At 41.0% G+C, this 22767-nt stretch overlaps 1 protein-coding gene across 2 annotated transcripts in view; it reads left to right on the top strand.

The window, feature by feature from the left end:
• PLCXD3 (phosphatidylinositol specific phospholipase C X domain containing 3) overlaps positions 1-22767 on the top strand; it is a 101583-nt gene that overhangs the window by 55371 nt on the left and 23445 nt on the right. For both annotated transcript variants that reach the window (XM_021379951.1, XM_021379952.1), the window contains one exon: positions 6076-6784. In XM_021379951.1, the coding sequence (XP_021235626.1) occupies positions 6076-6784 (709 nt within the window). The remainder of the gene's footprint in view (positions 1-6075; positions 6785-22767) is intronic.

The raw sequence follows: 22767 nt of genomic DNA, 5'->3' as shown, positions 1-22767 counted from the left end.
GTATTCTGTTATCTGGATTTTTGCACTACATGAAGTACTTTAAGCCCCGTGACCTTCAGTTGTTGACAGGGGCTCATAACTGTTGAACACTGGAAGAAAGCCACGCAGTTGCCTGTGGGAAAGCTGGCTCACTGCATGATCTATACTCTCCCTTTTTTTTTCCCCCAGTTCTTCTGGTTTTGCTTTCTTGGGTAATCTTTCTTACCAAACTAAGCTGGTGTCTCCCAAGCAATTTAATGCTAGAGGATCATGAAGTCTGAATTGCATTACTCTTGGCAGAACCTTTTAACATCCTGAGATGTGCTGTGGTTTTGACTGAGAGAATAGTGAGTGCTCCGCTGCCTTAAAAAGAAGGTGGAGCACACCATTAAGGTGCAGCAAGTAGTGTTCATATGTAAAGACTTGCTATTCCTTAAAACCACAGTGTGGCTAAGTAAAGATTCACAAGGCTTTTTTTGCCTTGTATGACTGTTCTTAAGGGCAGATGAGATGGGAAGAACAGACCAAATGAAACAGGAACATTATGAGCTTTGGTTGCCTTTAGTACCAGATGTCAGGGATTGCTGCCCTCTGCAGCTTCCGAGAAACATGTTGTGATCTGGTGTCTGTCACTGTAGAGCTCTCATTGGCAAGGCTGTCTTCAAAAAGGTTAGACTGCACCGCTTGTGAAGCTTCAGGGATAGTCACCGAGGGATGTCATCTCCTAAATATAGAAAAATAACATTGAGTAAAGCTTTTAATGACACGCAAAGCAATTGTATAGGGTTCCACTTCCAGCAGTCATTGGGTAACTCCTGCTGCAGAGGCAGAAGGAGCTTGAAATCTATGTGAGAAGGGTAAAATGTGTCCCGAACTGTGAAAACTGCAGTTTTGCTGTGACTTGCTGATCTGCTGCTGTCAGGAGCAAGTTGGGCAGCACTGTTTGAATCAGGACCTCTGTTTTAGGTGCAGTTTTCCAGGCTCTTGTTAAGAGGGTTGTCTAGGGCCCCCAGTGAGGCAAGGGGAGGGCAGACTGAAATTCAGCAGCACCTTGCCTGTTTGTGAACGGTATGTTAAAGCTTAGCCACCAAAAATGGTTGCTTCACCAAACCTGTCTGTAAATCTCCAGTGTGGCTGAAGAAGCAGTTCTGAACTGTATCACATTCTCCCAAGGGGACTCTTCAGCACTGAGCCCAATTATTTTTTAAATGAGGGGGGAGTTAGCCCTCTGAGAAAGCCATAAATATGTCCATAGCTGAGCAGTAGTGGGTTTTATATTCCCAATTGTCCTATTAAGGGAATTCACTAAAGAAAACAGACCATTCTTGTACTCTAGGTGATGTTGCACATTTTACCCATAAATGTCTGAATAGTGTTTGGCTTATGTCTAAGTTCGTAGAAATTTAGTGGCACAGTGGTTGAAACTGGCCCCCTTTTTTTTTTTTTTTTTTTTTGCATCACAGATTATGCAATGTCCCATGATGATTGCTTCAGAGGTTGAGAGACAAGAAGTGAAGATGTTGTCTCTTGGGAGAGCAGGGAGATGGAGAGATGCAGAATAATTTAAGTTGAATGGGAGCTCAAGCAGTCATTTAGTCCAACCACTGCTCAGTTGCTTCAGCAGTTTCCTTGTCCTGCATTATGAAATCTTCAGCCCTGTTTGATAGTGGAGCAGCATTTTCCTTCTTCCTTCCTCTTGCTTCTGATCTTTCTGCAGGAGATCTCTGTTGTCTTTTGTATCCTTTCCAAGTTTTAACTCCAGCCTTGCTTTGCATTTCCTAACTCTCTCCTTGTCTTCCTCCTGTATTCCTCACAGGTAGCTGTCCCTGCTTACACTTTCTGTATGGCTTCTTGTTTTGAGCTCACTCAAGTATTCAACCAATCTTGCTCCCTGCATTATCTCCTTTATTTTTTGCACACTGGAGTGGATTGTTCATATGCTCTAGGAAGTTGTCTTTCAAGTACAACCATTTCTCCTCAGTCCCTTTGCCCTTAAAGTAGTTGAATGAGCAAAGACTACTACTTTGAAATAGAGAGTCTTTGTTCTGCTATTTACCTTTCTTGCTTTCCTCAGGATTTTAATTTTTTTCATCACCTAATAGTCAGTTTATGGCTGTCATCCTTCATGTCCCTAGCTGTTTATCCTTTATTCATACCAAGCCCAGCAGTCTACTAGGAGGAGTGCCAGCAGAAAAGAAAAAAAAAGTCTTTGAACCTCACCAGATTCTCTGTGCCCTGATGTTCTGCTCTTCCAGCAAATGTCAAAGTAGTTGAAGTTCCCCATGAAAACACGGTAGTCAAGTTTCCCATGAAAATACTCCGTGAGGCTTCTTCCAGATGTTTAAAGGTCTTACTCACTTTCTCTTCATAACTCGACAGTCTGTAACATATCCAAACCATGGTCATGCCTTGTTTGCCACCCCTGTAATCTTGATCTGTGACTCTTCATCTTTGACTCCTTGAATCATTGTTTTTTGTGTTGCGGAAATAGTGGGAAAATGCTACCTAATACTTTTAAGAAAATGCTAGACAATTAGTAAACTGATGAGAAGAGAATGGAGAAGAGAATATCCATTTACTATTCTTTCCTGGTGTGATTTAGGTTGAATGGTCCCTTGACCTTACTTCTCCACATCTCAAGTTATGAAGTCTCTGTAGTAGGGACTGTCACTTGTGCAGCATAGGTACAACTTTGATACATCAGGTGCAAGCATTTTCTGGGGTTTGCAAGTGTGCTTCGCTACTGGTGTAAAAAAAACTGATGTGTGAACACTGCTGCCTTGTGAAGACTTCAAGTGTCACTGCATTAGTTTTTCTGAATGTACCGTTGTTGTGGTGTAACTCTAGCAGGCAGCTCACCACCACACGGCTGCTCACTCACTATCCCTAGATGGGATGAAGGACAGAATCAGAAAGGTAAAAGTGAGAGAACCCCTGGGCTGAGATAAGGACAGTTTACCAGGTAAAGCAGAAACCAAGCAAAAGACAGTGAGGAATTCATTGGCTGCTTCCCATCAGCAAGCAGGTGTTCAGCCAGTGCCGAGACAACAAGGTTCAGCATGTGTAGCTGTTTCTTGGTAAGGTAAATGTCATCACTCCAAAAGTCCCTCCTTCCTCCTTCCAGCTATGGTTCAGCATGATGCCACGTAGTATGAGATGCACTACTGGGCAGTTTGGGTCAGCTGTTCTGATTCTGTCCCCTCCCAGCACCTTGTGCACCCCCAGCCCCTCGCTGGCAGGGCAGTGTGAGAAGCTGAAATGTCCTTTGCTCTGTGTAAGCACTGCTCAACAACTGCTAACACATCGGTGGGTGATCAATGGTGTTCTTAATCTAAAACACAGCATCATGTCATTTATATGAGGAAAAGTAATTCTATTGCAACCAGAACCGGGGAAATCCTGCATCCTTTCCTTATGGGACCTGAGATCTAGTGATACAGAGGACCTGCAACTCCACTTCTCAGTGGCAAAGAAGTATGAGAATGTCCCTGTGCACCAAAGCAGAGTTGGAAGGAAACTTCCCTACTAAAAACGTACAAGATCTTCTCTTTACCAGGAACATAGTGATTTGGGATATGGCAGTAGAAAAAATTAGTGCTCTTAATTTTCCTTGCCAAGTGCAAGAATTTTGAATTTCACAGAGTTAGATGTGCAAGCTGATTATGTGGAATATAGTGTGTGATGAGGATAAATATTAGATGACCTGCTCAAATTACTTATACATGTGGAAAGCCAAAAACTTTTTTTTTTTCAGTCAGAAAGAACCTTTACATGCTTTGAAATAGCTCACATCAGATCCTTTCACTGCCAACCAAGTTAAGTCAAACTTTATTTTCTTTTTATAGAACTGAATGGGTCCTTCCTGTTCTGGTTACAAAATGTGGAGTTTTTTAGTGCCCTCCTCTCTACACCTTTCACACAGGAATCCCAATTTTTAGATTCAAATATGTGCCTGAAGATCTTAATTAAGAATAACAAAATTCTAAACTATCCTGCTTGTACTGGTCAGTAACTTCTAACCATGATGTTCCTTCCTTTCCTTCTGTGGTCTGCATTACTGAAGGCTAACAGCTGCTTGTTAACAAGTTGTTCGCTGTAGTTTTCAACAGTAAGAACTGTGCTGCCTCTCATGACTTCAGTGTTTTAAAGTAGTGTTTGGCACTGTGTTATGTATTGGCTGTGGTGATCAAGCTTAGCTACCTCTTCGTGCAACTCCCAGTGGCTATACATCTGACAATAAAAGGCAAATAGTTGAATTAATCTTACTATGATTTTGGGTCCACTGCTGCAATCAGTTAACCTTGTTTGTGCATATATACTTCTTCAGTCATAAAATCCTACTGAAATGAAAGGAACTTCAGTGGACAAAATGAGGGTTTGCAAGATCCATCCATATCAGTAACTATGCCTTGTTTTTAACAGGACTGTATTTACTTTGATTTCTAGATTAGTGCAGGTTACATTGAGGAGAACATTTAATGTATCACATTGATTTTTCCCTACAATGCTGTTCAAACACAAGTTACTGCTCTAATCATTTGTTTTACCATTAAAATTCTGTATGCGGATCTGGTCCCCTGGGATATCAATGTGTAACAAGATACTCCATGATCTAATCAGGCTCTGCAAGGAATATGGTATGGCTTCAACGCTTAGCAGTAGCAAGCTACCTCAAAATGGAAAATTTGTCTAATATTGAAAGTGAAATGCTGTTCAGAGCGACAGCTGTGAAAAGCAAGTGTGTATAATATTTTAAGACTTTTCTCAGATTAAACAAAGCCAAATTCAAACCAGAGTTTATGATGATATGCATGACTGCACTTATTGTTAAAGAAAATTTTACAGCTGTCACTTCAGTATATAGGGTTTGTTGCACCTCAGTTAAAATAGCATCACCATCAGAAATGACTGAGTAGCAGGATTTAATTAATGTGAAACTTACTTGCTACAGCTTGTGTGCCTTGGAAGATAATTTTGAAAAGCACCTACAAAAGCATAAATAGCAGAAGGCATGACTTGTGCTTTGAACTCATTTTGATGCTTGAAGTTGGATCTCTGGGGGCTTAATGCTATGATCTATTTTGGAGTTGCAAGTCCTGCTGACCTGAAGGAGTTCTGCTGATGATGTGGCACAGACTGAGGACCAGAACTCCTTGCTGTGGTGAATTTGACCAGCATCCCCGACCAAGGGGTCAGTGGCTCTGCCTGCAGTCAGTCTGTGCAAACTGCAGAAAGTTAATGGTATGCAAGTATGATAAGCATCTCCTAGGGTGAGCATTTCTTTCCTTAAAGCAAGACAAAATTCTTGCTGGGAGAATTATCATGCGTTTGCAGATGTCCTTAGCATCATCAGCTGCTTTCATGTAAAGATCTAAAGGCTTGGCAAAATAAATGTGTAGGTATTTTTATGAACATACCTTGGTACAACAAGAATTTTGCAAAGCAGTTTTTCTCAGGTATCTCTATACAGCCATGTTGTTTTGTAGAAAATGGTAGGTTCTCTATATGGGTATGTTTAGTAGTAGTCCTGTTCTCGTCAAGAGCACACAGTAGAACTTCTATGCTTTAGCAGAGGAACATAATGCTATCCATAGCTCAATTTTATTTATGTAGCAAGGGGGAAAAAGAAAGAATTTTAAAGCTATGTTTAAGAAGGAAAACAGCATTTAATAACCTTGCTGATGATTTGAGACTTGAAGTAAAGAAAAAGTCAGAAAGGTTACATGTCTTTGGCATTTTTACACTCATGCAAAGATGTGTAGCTTGTTGTGCAAACCAGACAATGCACTATTCAGAGTACAGGGCCAGATACTCATCTTTGCATTGGCTCTGGGGATATGTTATGTGTCTGACTTTGCTGAAGTTATATCAGGCTTGTTTTGCCATTCAGAGCCTCTGACTTAAGTAGTACGAAAGGGGTCAGTAGGAGCTGAAAGAGTGAGTGCCCAGACAAGCTGTAAAACAGACACTTATTTTCATTCAAGTTCCTGTGGAGAGCTGGTGGAAAAATGTTGACAGATGTCAGAAAGGAAGAACCATTAACACCTTCTATTGCATATAACCAATATTGATTGTTTTCCTTTGTTGTGTTTTTAGGTTCTCATGACTCCTTTAGCTTCTACATTGATGAAGCTTCTCCAGTTGGGCCCAAACAGCCAGAAACGGTCCAGAACTTTGTGTCTGTTTTTGGAACTGTGGCTAAAAAGCTGATGAGGAAGTGGTTGGCTACACAGACCATGAACTTCACCAGCCAGCTGGGTGCAGGTATACGGTATTTTGATCTTAGGATTTCCACCAAGCCCAGAGACCCAGACAACGAACTCTACTTTGCCCATGGCTTGTTCAGTGCCAAAGTCAAGGAAGGCCTGGAAGAGATCAATGCATTCCTTGCTGACCACCCAAAAGAAGTGGTTTTCTTGGACTTCAATCATTTCTATGGAATGCAGAAATACCATCATGAAAAGCTTGTCCAGATGCTCAAGGACACATATGGAAACAAAATGTGTCCTGCTATATTTGCCCATGAAGTAAGCCTCCAGTACCTGTGGGAAAAGGAACACCAAGTGCTAGTTTTTTATCACAGCCCAGTGGCTCTTGAGGTACCATTTCTTTGGCCAGGCCAGATGATGCCAGCTCCATGGGCAAACACAACAGATCCAGAAAAACTGATTCAGTTCCTCCAGGCATCAGTCACTGAAAGAAGAAAGAAGGGCTCCTTTTTTATATCTCAAGTAGTGCTGACACCAAAGGCTAGTACAGTGGTGAAAGGGGTTGCAAGTGGTCTCAGAGAAACAATAACAGAAAGGTAAGTTTATTTTGGTAACTTGAGGTGACTGTACTTACTGTGTATTGGCAATGCTGCTTTTCTAATTCCTTTTACAAAAACTTCAGCAGATGTGTTTCTACTATGCTACCATGGCTAAGATTCAGAACTTGAGCATAATCCTAAATATTTAGAGTGCAACAGATTTAAGGAGGAGCTATTGTATCTTGAAAGAAAACCTGGCACAAAAGCCTCATGAAATCATATGGGGTTGGATTGGCTTTTTTTTTTTTTCCCGAATGCAGGCTTTTTCTTTAATTTTCAAATGTGGTTTCTTACCACAGGCACTGAACATCTGCCCTCATATTTCCTCACAGATTTGTCTGCATAGAATAGTTCAGTTGTGAGAGACCTACAAAGACCATTGAGTCTGACTGCCTGACCACTTGGGGGCTAATCAAAAGTTAAGCATATTATTGAGGGCATTGTCCAATGCTTCTTAAACACTGGCAGGCTATGGGGCATCAACCACCTCTCCAGGAAGCCCATGCCAGTGTTTGACCACCATCAGAGTTAATGTTTCCTAATGTCCCATTTGAACCTTGCCTGGCATCTTGGTGCCATTCCTGTCCTGCCATTGATTCCCAGGAACTCCCAGAGGGAGCTTGGTACCTCCCTCTGCTTCTCCTCCTCAGGGAGCTACAGAGAACAGTGAGGTCACCTCTTGGCTTCCTCTTCACCAGACTAGACAACCCAGCTGTCCTCAGCTTCTCCTCACAGGACATGCCTTCCAGCCATGGTACAAGATCTGTTGCCTCCTCTGGGCTCATTCAAGTATCTTAACATCATTTTTATACTGTGGATCCCAGAACTGCACACAGTATTCAAAGTGAGACTGCACCAAGATTAAATTTTGATTTATGCATTGGGCTTCAAGAATTGAGTAAATAATTTTTTTCATTTGGGCTCATTGGCAAAGCTTTGACTATGCAGAATTTTGCATCCTTAACTACCTTTACTCATCTTAAGGATATATGACATGTCTGCATACCATCACACACAATATCATAGTTGTCAGGACTGAATTGGGGTAATTTTGCGTCCTAACAGCCTTTCATTTATCATATTAAAAAATTTGAGGGAAGAAACTCTGTAAACCATTGTAGAGGTTGGAATGCTCTGTTGACAGGCCATTAATTCTTACATTACAAAAAAATGTTTTCTGTGCAAGACATGCATTATTTATACCATTCTGACTTTGATAAATCACAGCCAATTTTCAGCTTAAAGGCAAGTATGTGTGACTCTGTTCTTGACAGAAACCTGAAATTTAGTGGCAAGGCATAAGATTTCTGTTTAAAAAAAATGTTGCAGTGTAGAATAATGGGGAAGAATGACCTGGTAATGTTCTGGTCTCTGTATGGTTGGTCCTGTGCTAGGAAGGTCCACTGGGAACATTGCCTCTTCTCTGTGATGAATAGCACAATGTCTGTGATACTATGCCCTCTGAAGAAAACAAGCCTCACTTTTGGGAAGAGTTGAACCATTTTTCATGACAGCTATCCCAAGTGGCTGTTTAGTAGGAAAAATCCGGACAAATGTTACCAGAAACGACAAAAGAGTGACACAGAAGGTTTTATAGGCGATTTAATATGATTCACAAATGCTTGTATGATTGTACTTGCAATCGTTTGTGTATCCACAATGCGTGTTTTTATACGTTCCTTTGGGCAGGGTACCACTCTAACTGGTGAGTCTGAAGAGCACTTCTCAGTACTGAAATCCTACTTTGCTGATGGCTTTTACTTTAAAACCCTCACCTTGGTGTTCAGGCATTTGTTTTCTCTGGTAAACATCTTTCTGCCTGTTCTTTAGAACATGAAGTAGCACAGTTGAGAAACTAACAGGTTACTCTTAAAACTTGCTACATCAATAACAAAGCAAGTTAAAAAAATGCTTTTCTTCCCCTCTGGCTTCTAATGTGCTTTTGTGAAGCTGATAGGAGAAATAAAAGGTTCAAATGAATTCTGGATATGTTTCGCAGAACCCAGAATGAGTTGTAATTTAAGTTTTGGTATGCCTTTGTCTACAGGAGATTCTGAGATTACAACCAAATTACTTGAAATGTGAGTAATTGGTTGGGCAGGACTACCTGACTGTTGTTTTTCCAAATTTCGACTGATATGTTCACTGAATCACAGGGGTTGGAAGGGACCTGCTAAAGTAGGTTCTGTAGAGTAGGTTACACAGGAAAGCACAAAGGCAGGATTTGAATATCTCTAGAGGGGACTGACTCCACAACCCCTCTGGGCAGCTTGTTCCAGTGTTCTGTCACCCTCCTAGTAAAGTTCTTCCTCATGTTTATATGGAATTTTTTGTTTGTGCCCATTACTTCTTGTTCTGTCTCTTGGCACCATTAAAAAGAACCTGGCATATGTTGTTCTGAAAATAATGCCTCCTATTTCTAAGAGCACTATAACACTATTTAATAAAGCACATTCTCAGGCTACAAAACATGATTTTTCAGTATAGTCACCGCCATTAGCTATGTGTTGTCACCACTGTGAACAAGAGCCTGCAGGCCAGACTCTTAAAAAATGTGCACCAGCTGAAGTGACCCACTTTGCCACTGCTGAAATGCACCACTCACCATCTCACTGTGCTCATATCCACTGTTTGGTCTCCATAAACATTCAGCAGGTGTCAGTGAATACAGTTTTTTCCGCATGGATGGAATTCATTTACGTTGCTTCCTGCACAATTCCATGTCAGATGCCATTTTGTCAGGCTGCCCCTCTGCTGCCATCTGTCACACAGCAACAAAATGTAGTGGAATATTGGTAGGAAGGTTCAGCCTCTACTGCCAAACCACCAGCGTCTGCTTCTGACATCATAGGCTAACATAAGAAAATGGAAGCCATTACTTTTGGAACAGACCTCATATGAGCATTGATAAAATTCCGCCGCAGTTTTCTCTTCTGCAGGCTGAAAAGTCCAGGTCTTTCAGCCTTGATGGGAGATGCTCCCTGCCTCTAATCATTTTTTGGCCCTCTGCCAAACTCTCTCTAGAAGTTCCCTGTCTTTCTTGAACTAAAGAGCGCAGAAATGGACACCGTGCATGGTACTCCTGATGTGGCCTCACCAGGGCAGAGTAAAGGGGGAGGATCACCTCACCTCAACTTGCTGGCTGTGCACTCTTCCTAATACTCCCCAGTATACCACTGGCCTTCTTGACCACAAGGGCACACATGTCCAACCTGTTGTCTACCAGGACACCCAGGTCTTTACAGAGCTACTTTCCAGCAGGTCAGCCCCTAACCTGAACTGATGCATGTGGTTATTCCTCCCAGGTGTAGGACTCTACGTTTAACCTTATTGAACCTCACAAGGTTCTTCTTTGCACAATTCTACAGCCTGTCCAGGTCTTGCAGAGTGGCAGCACAGACTTCTGATGTGTCAGCCACTCCTGTCACCTTTCTGTTATGAGCAGATTTGCTCAGGTGCACTTCATCCTTTCATCCAGGTCATTGATGAAGAAATTAAAGAAGACCAGACCCAGTACTAACCCCTAGGGAACACAGTTAGCTACAGACCTCTAACTAGACTCTGTGCTGCTGATCACAACCCTCTGAGCTCTGCCCGTCAGCCAGTTCTCCGTCTACCTCACTGTCTACCCCTCTATCCCACAACTTCTAAGCTTATCAACAAGGATGTTATGGGAACCAGCATCAAAAGCCTTGCTGAAGTCAACGTAGACACCATTCAGTGCTCTCATCTACCTACCCGGTCATAACATCATAAAAGGCTACCAGGTTGGTTGAGCATGATATCCCCATTGTGAATCCATGTTGGCTACTCCTGATGACCTTCTTTTTTCCACTTGTTTAGAGATGACATCCAGAAAAAGTTGTTCCATCCCCTTTACAGGGGTGGAGGTGAAGCTGACTGGCCTGAGGACTGAAGTGACACTGGCTTTCCTCTAGTCTTCAGGCACCTCTCCCATGCTCCATGACCTTTCAAAGTTGATAGAGAGTGGCTTGGCAATCACTTCTTCCAACTCCTTCGGCATTTGGGCGTTCCATCTGGTTCCATGGATTTGCATGCATTGAGTTTGCCTAGAAGATTTCTGTCCAGATCCACCTCGACAAAGAAAGTGTTCAGTAACTCTGCCTTTTCTGTCTCCTCTATTATCAGGGTACCCACCTCATTCAGTATTTCCTTTTGCTACTGACATGCTTAAAGAAGGCTTTCTTCTTCCCTTGCCAGAAGCCTCTCCTCCCTTACCAAATTTAATTCTGAATCTAACTTAGCCTTGTTGCATCGCTGCATGTCCTGACAGTGTTCCTATAATCCTCTCAGGTGGCCAGACTCCTTTTCTACTTTTTGTAGACTTTCTTTTTTCCCTTTGAGTTTTTCCATGAGCTTCTCGCTCATCTATGCAGGTCTCCTGTCACCTTTGTCTAATTTCTCAGGGATGCACTGATCTTGAGTGTAGAAGAAGTGATTCTTGAATGTTAACCACCTTTCTTGAGCCTCCTTACCTTCCGAAACATTAACGCATGGGATACCTCCAAGTATGTCCTTCAGGAGGTCAACATTGGCTCTCTAGAAGTCCAGGGTTAACAGTCCTACTTACTGCACATTTTTCTTCCATGTAAGATCCCAAATTCTGCTTTCTAATGGTCACTTCATCCACAGCTGTCCCCAGCCTTCACATCCCCAACCAGTCCTTCCTCATTTGTATGAACAAGGTCAGCTGCACACCTCTATCTGTTGGCTTTTCCACTACCTGTGTCAGAATGTTACGTTCCATGCATTGCATGAACTTCTTGGACTGTGTGTGCCTGGCGGTGTTGCTTTTACAGTAAATATTAGGGTGGTTGAAGTCCCCCATGAGAACCAGTGCCTACTACTTTCAGCTGTCTGGAGAACACCTCATCAGCTTCCTCATCCTGATCAGGTGACCTGTAGTAAACACCTACAGTGGTGTCACCCATATTAGCCAGCTCCTTAAGCTCTCCACTCATTCATCATTCATCTCTAGGCAAACCTGGATCCATTCCAGTTGCTTTCTCACATGAAGAGCAGCTCTACTGCCTCACGTTGCTGGCCCGTCTTTCCTAAGAAGTACATACCCACATGAACACTAAGTGTCTGCTCCATGTATACTTTTTTCTTACTTTGCATAGCTCTTTTAACCATTACAAAGCAAATGTCATCTCCAGAGCTAGTATTTTGTCTTTCAAGTATGGAAGTGGAAATCCTACTAGTTATTAAAAAAAGTACACTGTGGGAAGACACAATCTTGAAATATGTGTTAATTTGTACAGAAATTGAGCTCATATATTGAATTAAGTGCTGAAAGTGAACATCAAGTATACTCAAAACTGCTCCTCATGTGATGATGATCCTGTTAAAAATAAATAGATGAGCAATTAAAGGGTGGAACTGACAGAATTCTCTTCAATCTCATCAAATTAATATTTCAGAAACTTAAAAGTATGTAATCCATATTAAAGGAGTTGGGGTATATGTTCCAGCTACATGGAGCTTGCTACGCTGAACTATCTAATGATTATTTGCAGAAACATTCTGTCGTTTTTGGAATGAATGCACACATCAGATTCCATTATTGCGTCCAGGTATATTGCATGTGTGCTTTTGCTGGCAGCTGCATTTTTTTTTCCTAAATGAAATACTCTGTTTAGGAAATGTTTCTTTTCAGCATTTTCAAATAAAACCCTTAGATGTCTCTGCTTTTTCCCTCTTCTGTAGTGTGGTCACTGTCATGTATCTACTTAGTTTTGAGAACAGTGCAGAGTTTGGATCCTTGTGGATCCCATAAAACATATCAGATTGTTCATTACTCGTGAGATTATTTAAGATCGCCAAGAACAATGGTCTGAGAGAGAGAACATGTTTTCTCTCTGTTGTAGCATCTGTCAGACTGGAAAACCACAAGCAGATTCTATGCAGCAGTCTGTGCTCCTTTCTGTTGCTTTATAACTCACATGGTGTGAAATGTTCCTCTGTAGCTGACGAGCTGGTGGGGTGGGCAGTTCTATAATATGGCTGCTTGTTGTGGTGCAAGTCTACTTGCTCCAGCTACAGAGGAGCAGTCTTCTGTGGTGCTGTTCATGCTTTTTCAGAACAAGCAAAGATTTTGTTCCTGACACTATTCCTCACTGCACTGTGACTGAGGTGGCAAGGTGAGAGGTGAAAGACACAGTTTTGTGCTCCCAAGATTGAAGTCACCAGGATTGATATTTACTGATAAACTTTGTTTATAGATATTGCTGCTATCATCAGAGATGATACTCAGTGGGATAACAATTTGAAAGAAATGGAAATTTAAAAGTCTTCTACCTTTTCTACCCTGTCTTCTACTCTTTCTGCCCTGAGCAAATACAGAGGGAAAAGCTGTTTCTTGTGTACTCTTCTTAGATCAGCAGATCACCTTTACAAAGCTTCATACCACAGCTTTTATCTGTTACTTGAATAAGGAGACTCACACACGTGTGCATACATTACGTTCTTTGATTTGATGAAAAACTTTGAGGACTAACAATATGTTTTCTGGCGTAATGTTCTGTCAGGCACAGTTTATGTGCCAAGAAATACTCTTTGATTAGCAAACAGTATGTACCAAATGAATTACATTCCCACTGCTTATTGAATTAACTTCACAGTGAGGCAGCTGCCTTTAGTACAACTGAAAGACGGTTGTGAAACAACCTTTTGATGCATGTAGAGCTGTTCCTCATATTAATGTAGTTTGTTTTCTGATTTGTAGTGAAATTACTAATTTTATTTCTGATGGGTAAATGACACTAGAGACAAGCATTATATTCTCTTTGTTGTCTCTGAGGTTGAATAATACAAAAGAATAACAGATCTCATTTAGAGAAAAGAAAAATCTTGACGTACTTCTAAGGCTTTTGAGGAATGGAAAATAGGCACATACCCAGCCTATTGTCCCTTGATTTCCAAATTAATCTCTAAGGATAATGTTCCCTACGGCTCACACGTGACTAAATCCTTGACCACTATGCTAAAGCTTACCCCTTAGCAACCAAAGTGGAAAAAAAAAATCCTGGAATCCTGCACACAGAAACCTTTGAAGTGAAGGCAAAGCATAGACAGTATTAATAACAGAAGTGGTAAGTAGGACACAGAAGCTGTCTGGACAAAAGCCATCTCTGGGTGCAGTCATAAACTAAGCAGGCTCATATTTAGCTAGCATATAGGTGGATATTTAAATAAAAATAATCCTTGAAATTGCAAAAAGTGGGATGTTGTGGTCAGCTACAGAGGGTGCACTCCTTCTCAAAGCCATACTTCAAACAGCTTCATTTTTGAGAGTTTCTGGAAGAGTGAGATTTTGTTGCTTTAGATCCATACTAGGTAATGACTGATGTCATTTTTAAGTGGAATATGTGGAAAAACAAATATCAATGGAATTGGTGATTTTATTTTGCTAATTATGTGAGTACTCTTCCTCCTTATAATCTTGATGTCTGCTGCCATTATGGGCTGCAGGAGAGCTGCAATTTCAGCTGGTTTGGGTTTACTACTCAGCAAACCCATAGCAGCCCATCTTAAGCCACCAAGAGGCAAGAGCAGACCCAGTCTCTCACTTAGGTCTGTAGTACCATCATGCTTGGCCATCACTATGTTTGATTTTGAAGGCAGCTCTCTCTTTTTTTTTTTTCTTCTTTTTCCAGGAGGCTCAGACTATCATTACCAGAGACTTTACAACTGAACTCTGCAATCCAGACAAATCCATAGTATTTCTGTTCTCAAATTACTTTTCTAGCTGTTCCACAGAAGAGGAAATCTCTGGGTTGGCGCACAGACCTTGATGTCATCTGAAGCATCTAGAAGCCACATCAGTGGTCCTCTGCTATGAGATCCAGAGTTGGCTGTGTGTGCTCAGTTTGTTTTTACAGGCAGATGTTTTAGAGGCATTTCGTCTTGGGAACTTCTGTGAGCACAAGAATGTTGGCATTGTTTTCCCTCGGGAAGTGCTGAGTGGTTGTATCTGATGGCTGGCTGGCTGATCGTGAGCCTGGGATAGCAGTAAAATGCCACAAAATAGAGGAACACGAGATTTTTAATAACTTTATCATGGATTAGTAGAGATCTAAGTGCATATTAATAGCTTGTAAGATTTACTCCAGAAGGGAAGGCAACATACTGGTCACCAACTCTGTGCCAGCTCATATTATTGATGGCTTGACTTATGGGTTTTCTGAGAGTTGCTGCTCTTTTTTTCTTCATAGAATTTTCCTCCATTTGGCCTGCTTGTAACTTACGTTAGGCACCAAAACACCTGTTTGCAGTTACAATGTATGCTGTGTGACTGCACTTAAAGATATTTTATGTAATGCTGTCATCACACTCTCTAAACACAGTCTGACCCTGCATATACAGAAAGCAGCAAGTGTTGTTCATTATGAAAAGTACACGTTCATTCTCCAACCCCATCTGTTATGTGCCATTACTAACATCTACTTGCCTGAAAGATTTCATACCTCAATCTGCCTCACCAATGTAGTGAAATTGCAGATGGCTCGTTGATTCAGTTGGGTTTTCTTTGATCTTTCTGACATTACTCAGATAACTTTGGAAATCCTACAGCTAAAAGATGGTAAAAAGCGTTGACTCTGAGTGAAAATGTGTTTCTTGGTACAGGGTCTGGGTCGGTCTGCCTGTGTGCTTTGTACCTCTTTGTGAAGGGAACAGTTTCTTGTTGGTTTGGTCCTTCTCTTTTGTTTGTAAGGTACAAAGTGAGCACAGAGATTTACACAAACAAGCCTTTCCAGATTTATTCACAGGGTGGGTTTCAAGCTGATAGTGAAATTTGGTAATACAAAGGCATTTAATACAAATTGTGGTGAATAAAAACTCAGCAGATATGGCAACATTAATGTCTCTATGTAGTGTTAGCAGTAGCACGCTGCAAACCATTGCCTGCAGGACAACATAACAATATAGAGCAATAGGGGCATCATCATCACTTTTTAAGCAATTCTAGACTAAACAACATGTAATTACTATATATTTGAAATTTGAGCTGTCCTTGTACCTGCTTAGTGTTTCTGGAATGGTAGGATGTGGATGGAAATTTGTCAGAAACTTTCCATCAGCTCTTAAAGTCCTGTTACACGTGCTATAGCATTCCACATGCATTTGATACATGGTAAATTCTCAGCATCCTCCAAGGCAATAGAGGAGATTTTTCAAGTGAAATAAAGAGAGAATGCATCCACACTCTCTCTAGAGAAGTCACTTGTGTATCTGTCTTCTGCACTGGCTATTTCTAAACTTGCTTGCTAGGCTAAGGGGACTTCAGCTGTGGAAAGCCTGCAAGATGCATTACCAGTCCTTGGTGTGTGTTCTGTTGTGAAAGGGAAGAAAGGAGAGATGGAAGCTAAAGGGATGGTCTGAAAGGATGTGCTGTCAAATCAGCAGGAGCACTGATCTCTGGCAATAACACTGCCAGAAGATACTGGCATTTTCTAAACTGAACTGTCGTCGAGGTTAGGAGAGGAAGAGTTAAGTGTTTTTCTCACCAGAAAACAGCTGTAAATGAGTAAAATGCCTGGAATCCGTGAAGTAAACTGCCAGACTGGTCAAAGTTTTATTGAAGGTGTCCAAGCCTGAAATTAATTTTATTAAATGCTGCCCCGTGCTTACAAACAAATAGCCTTTGTGGACCGAATGAGCAATTAGGTTTGCAGGATACAGGCAGACCTGGTAGAAAACATACAGGGAAAGCAGTAAGAGATCATGGCAACATGATGACACATTTATACAAAATAAATGGCTGGAACAGGGTGAGTGGAAAAAGACTTGGTAATTAGAGAAGTCAGCCAGGCAGAAGGTCTTGGTGACCTGCTACCTTCTGTACGATGCAGAGAACATGCATAGGCTAGGAAGATGTTTTTCTTCTGTGAAAAAAAAGAAGTAATAATGTTTCATTAATGTCCGTGGGGTGAAATGCAATTCTTTTTTAAGGAACTACAATCCTTGTGAAAGATACTGCCTTGATAAAATATATAGCTTATTTGATTTTTCATCCATTGGAAATGTTCATTTTATCAAACTTCTTGTCTAAACTTTACTGCTAGGTAAAAGCTTCCTTATTCCATTGTCTTCTGTCAGGCTGTTTTTTTTTGTTTGTTTGTTTTGAGGTTGGTTTTTTTGTGGCTAAGGTACAAACTATATGTAACAGGAGATTATAGAATCATAGAATCACAGAATCTTTAAAGTTGAAAAAGATCACTAAGATCATCTAGTCCAACTATCACTCCATCACCACCATGCTCACTAATCGTGTCCCTCAGTGCCACACCCACATGTTTTTTGAAAACCTCCAGGGACGTCCCCGGACAGCCTGTTCCAATACCTCACTACTCTTTCTGAGAAGAAGTTTTTCCTAATATCCAACCTGAACCTCTCCTGGTGCAACTTAAGGCCATTACCCCTCATCCTGTCACTAGTTACCTGAGAGAACAGGCCGACCCCCACCTCACTACAACCTCCTTTCAAGAGTATGTTTATAATTATAATGATAATGTTGTACATATTGTTCCATGCTGTACCATTGCTTCAGCAGAATACAAGCTATTATAGTAATCTGTCTTTCAGTACTTATCTCAGATGCTAAAAAAAAAAATAAAAGCTATGTCTTTAAAACACTGAATGATCACTGGTGGCATCTGACCTTTGGCAAGATTTTAATTTTGAAGCTGTTGATCCAAGAGGTTTTGTAACTAAGCAACTGACATCCAGAATGTATTATGTCATAAAACACTATTAAGGTATGGAGGGAGATTGAGAGGTTCAAGTCAGAGCCATGGTGACATGCACATACTTTCCCAGTGATTTTTTTTGTTTTCTGAGCTGTAGCACAAAGGAGGAACTCTGCCATCATTTGTTTCATTGTAGGGTATTAAACCCTGCTTAGCTTTATCTTTCAAGTAGTGCCATGGTACTCTCAGTTGTGCCAGCAAGTACTATTATGTAGGAAACCAAGAATCAAGATCTGATCTGGATCTTGAGTGATGCAGCTTCTTGATTTTGCTGCTGGCCAGTGTTGTGGGACAACAGTAACCCTCTGTGCTCCCTATTTTGGATTTACACATTCTAAAGTCAAAAGCTAGCTTCTCTCCTTTTCCAGTGAGGACCACTGAAATCAGAGTTCCTAGACAATACTGAAATCCAAAAGATTTGAAAAGATTTGTGCAGGTAGTAGTGGACTGCATTGTTCAAGTAACCAGGAAGGGATCATTTTAGCCAGTGCGTTTGGTGTCCTGTTTCCCAAGGTTGGAGAGGACACTGCAAAGCAACTTGCGTCCTTGTCTGCAGGGCAAGTGATTCGGTGACTATTTAGAGTCAATTCATTATGGATTGCCTTGGTTTTGCTGCTTACCAGGGCTTCCTGGAAGGAAGACAAGCATGGCAGCCCTTTTGGTTGAGGAAGATGCCTTGAAAAGTGAGTGGCCAACAGGCAGGTGAAGGCAGAACATCGGTGCCTTAGCTGGCAACCAAAGCAGTGACGCCTGAGTGGATCTGCCCCAAGAGACCTACTCTCACTGCCCTTCCCAGGGAGAAGGGTGAAAGTGACCTACTGACATCTACCCCTGCTTAGGACCATCCTTTCCCTGGCTACCTTTCACCATTTCTCTGCTTCCACACACACTGTTTTTGCTTTGTTTAATTTCTTCCTCTTGACAGTTGCAAGCAGTCAGTCCAACAAGATTGATTTCTACTTCCATTCCTTGTATGGTGATGATAAGGATTTGGTCAATTAATTATTTAAAATAATTAAATCTGAAACCAGAGAGTTAACATCAGCTTTTAAAGCTGTTGCTAGTGCCACTGTGAGGAATTAGGGAAAGGAAGTTACATTCCTAGGGATGTTTCAGGCTGACATCCGATGCTAGGCAGGCAGTTCTGCAGGTAACTGTGGTGAATGTGTGTGGAGACTAATGCAGTTTCTCTGAAGAGCATCACCACATGGCACAGCAAGACTCCATCAGCTGAATGTCCTTCTGCAGTAGTTCGAGGGCAGGACTTAGCTGACAGGGATGAGCAAGGTCATTGCCAAGGCCTTGCAAATGAAGTGCTCAGATTGCCACTTGCTTGTCCTTGCTTAATGCCATGCTCAATAGGTTCTTTTGAGCCTGCTGCTGATCTCAGATCAGAAAGCATTTGTATGATAATGATCTCTGTCGGCTCATGGGGTTTGCTGCTGGCTCCTTCTCTCCCTCACACAATGTTTCATGGTATTCGTGTCTGGCTGTGCTAAAACAGAAAAGACATAAGTGCAGCTGAATGGTCACCTCTTGGTAGAAGACTCCTTTCTTTGTACACTGCAGCTTGAGGAGTATTTGTGGAAGCAGTAAGCCATGTGATGATCATCTATTGTTTTTTTCTTGTAAGCTATTTCTTATGAGAGTTATAGGGAGGCTGCTTCTTGGAAAAATATTTTCCTGCTCAGGCAGGACTTTCCTTTATTCTATAGTAACTGGAAATGCATTGTGTGGACTGACCACTGGCTCACTTAATGTAATTCCCTCTCAGTAATCTTTTGGGTTGCTCTCCTGCCTGCAGCAATCAGCTTTACAGCCAGCGCTGACCGTACTGCCTGCCTGCTTCTGTGCTTAGTAGTTCTTCGCAGGGTATGTCTCTTTTGTGGTGCAGACTCACAGCAGCTGGTTGGGAAATTTTTGCTTATCGATTTAGCTGTTGTTTGTTTATTTGTTGTTCATTTGCATTTTTGTTTCTGCTGTGTGCAGCTGAGTCTGTGTGTCATAAGAGCATAAGCAATGAGTTTTCATTAAATAAAATATGAGATCAGTTCAGAAGTTACTGTTATTACTAGAAACATGAGACTTTTCACAGTGTCTGGTTCTTTTTACTGTGAAGCAGAACCAGAAGAGCTCTCCAAATCATCATTTACACTTGAAAAACCTTGGTCACTTCTGCTTTAAAAGCTAATTTGAGATCACAACTGTACTATATTAGTACATTTTTTATTTCCTTCTTTTAATATTTTTGTCTACAGTTGTTAGTTTTGTTGAAAGTGGCAGTAGCTGCATGTTTTTGTTGAATCGTTTCAACCTAGTGATTACAAAACCATTTGTTCTTTTTGCCATTGGTGCAGCTTTTTATTGAAAACTGCAGATATCCTAGTCTAGTTTTTCAGAACTGCATATTTTAATGTTTTTCTCCAGGGAGAAGTCTACTTTAACAAAATAGTTTATGTCAAAACATTTCAACTTTGTACTTCTATTAATTCCATCTTGTCTTCAGATTTATGTTACAGTGTTAATTGTATTATTTAATGCTGTAACTACATCTTTCATTTTTGTATTCAGAAATAAATTTTGAACTTTACGTGATGAGAAAGGCCAACACTTGGTATTTGCTTTCTAATTTGAGATAGAAACACATTTTGAAATGCTGGAGTTTCTCACAGAACAGAAGTTCTTGGTCTCTGGCCAGATCTATGTATTACCACAAAGGCTGTCTAGCACTGAAGTGCCCAGCCTTTGCCATCCCCTGGATATCATTGTTTGTCAAATGACAGTCTACAGACTCTAGCATATTTTTTTCTCATTTCTACTCTTCATTTTCCTTTTGCTCATGATTATTGGGAATTACGGTCTTACCCATTAGCTACTGCCCAAGCAAAACAGCATTATTATTAACAATAGTAATTTACCTGCTATTCATGATAATAAGTGACATAGGATGGAGTTCTTCAGGGAGAGTCTACCATCTAAGTAATGTGTGGCACATTTCCAGGATCTTTACTCTCTTTGCTGGAAAAAATCATCAAAACCTGGTTGTAGTTTAAAGTTTAGCCTCATTACTTTGTCCAAGAGTAAAATGGACCGGCTGCCCATTTTAATATTTAAAATTAGTTAAACCAACTCAGACAGCCTAATGGTAGATGTAGAGTTATTAATATGCAGTGTGAAAGAATCTAATGAAGATGACTTAGCTTTGTGAGAAAGCTGAATTTTGCTGTTGATCACATTATGTTGCCAGTGATTGCATCATCACTGAGCCATTTCAAGACTGTTGGCTATAAGGCCAAATTATAAAAAAAAAATGACTGTTAGCATTTTGTTATAAAATCTGTCAGTAACACATATTAGAAAGAATGGCTCAAAGTTCAGCAAAAATACCTACTAGACTGACATAAATAGATTTCATTCCCTCCAGTGGATTCCACAGCCCAGTGCAGTATATAAACAGTAATACCATTACTTCAGTAATAGGCGTTCATGAGTTGGCTAAAATTAACCCTGGTTATCTTCATGTTAAAATCTGATTTGTTTATTCAGTGAGGAGCTTGGAAGCCAGTTTTTTATCCAGTAATAATAAAAACGAAATGTAATATGAAAATATTTTCTCCTGTTTTTCAGTATTACATATTTTCACATGTAGCAGCAGTGTACCATTGTGGCCAAGGACAAATGGTGCCCTGGGCTGTATTAGGAAGAGTGTGTGGCCAGCAGATTGAGAGAGGTGATCCTCCCCTTCTATTCTGTCCTGGAGGCCACATATGGGGTATTGTCCAGTTCTGGGCTTCTCAGTTCAAGAAGGATGGGGATCTCCTAGAGGGAGTCCAGCAGAGATGATTAGGGGCCTGGAACATCTTCCTTGTGAGAAAAGGCTAGGACTATTCAGCCTGGAGAAGAGAAGACTGCGGGGGATCTTATCACTGTTTATAAATATCAAAAGTGCAGGAATCAAATGGACGTGGCTGGGATTTTTTCGGTGGTGCCCAGCAACCAGAACACAAACTGGAACATGGGAAGGTCCATACAAACGTGAGGAAAAGTTCTTAACTATGAGGGTGACAGAGCACTAGGGCAGCCTGCCCATGGGGGTTGTGAAGTCTCCCTCTCTAGAGGTATTCAAAACTCACTTGGAATTTCCTATGTAACCTACTCTAGGGAACATTCTTTAGTAGAGTAGTTGGACTAGATGATCCCCATAGGTCCCTTCCATCCCCCAAGATTCTGTTTCTAGGTTTACACAACCTTTTACAAAAAGGCCTCTTGGCAACTGGATGAATTCCTACTCTGTAAGGCCAAAAGCCTGGGAAGTTACATGAACCATACTGCAGCCTGAGTTACTACTGCCTTAGCTGTCAGGTTTCCTCTTGCAGCCTTCTTTGTGACCCCAGGTAGAGCTGGGTAAACATCTTATAAAAGCTGAATACAAACAAAGAGGAGAGTGAATTGTATGGTATAATTGCTAAATGCATAAGCATTGTACGTATTAAAAGAGATCTATGAAAGCATTGTTTTATAGTGGAGAACAGCAAGTGTAGCATCCCTATGTAAAATTGGTAGGGAAATGATCACAGCCCCCACAAGGTTTTGAGAGAAGGCGTGACTGTAGAGCTTAACTAGAAAGAAGTGATAATTAAAGATACAAAGATTAATGGAAAATGAGATAAATGTTGATGAGGTTTTTGAGGTGGATTGCAGCAAACTTTCTTGATTCATTTTTGTAACTAATTTTGTAGAAATTTTACAGCAAAGCTGGATTACTGAATTTCAGTAATGCAGCAAGTAAAGTGTAAAATAGGTTATTATCAAGCAAAATGGAATTTAAAAATCAGAAATGGAATTGCAATTGGTTGGAAGTTCAGATTGAAGAGAAGGTAATGGAACCATTCCTTAAAGAGACTGCTGGTCTTTAATATTTCCATGAAGGACCCTAGGTTCAACTATAGAAGAGTGCTAATGGAATTTGCTGTTAACACAGTTTGGTTATCATCATAGTAGACGAGTAACATACAGAAAGAATTGAATGACCTTAGGACCTGCAGAATTTAGAAATAGTCTGGAGTGGGAATGTGCTCTGGTAAGGTGGAATATAATCAGCTGGGGAAGCAAGGCAAGGTGGAGTGTCACTTGTGGCTGGCTAAAGCTAAGCCCTCAGTGGAAAGTGTCTGGGAAAATGAGTGGCATCATCTTGATACGCACCGAAGC

This window comes from Numida meleagris, chromosome Z (assembly GCF_002078875.1).
Source record: "Numida meleagris isolate 19003 breed g44 Domestic line chromosome Z, NumMel1.0, whole genome shotgun sequence".
In the NCBI taxonomy this organism is placed as follows: Eukaryota; Metazoa; Chordata; class Aves; order Galliformes; family Numididae; genus Numida; species Numida meleagris.
This window is presented reverse-complemented; position numbering and strand designations above follow the sequence as displayed.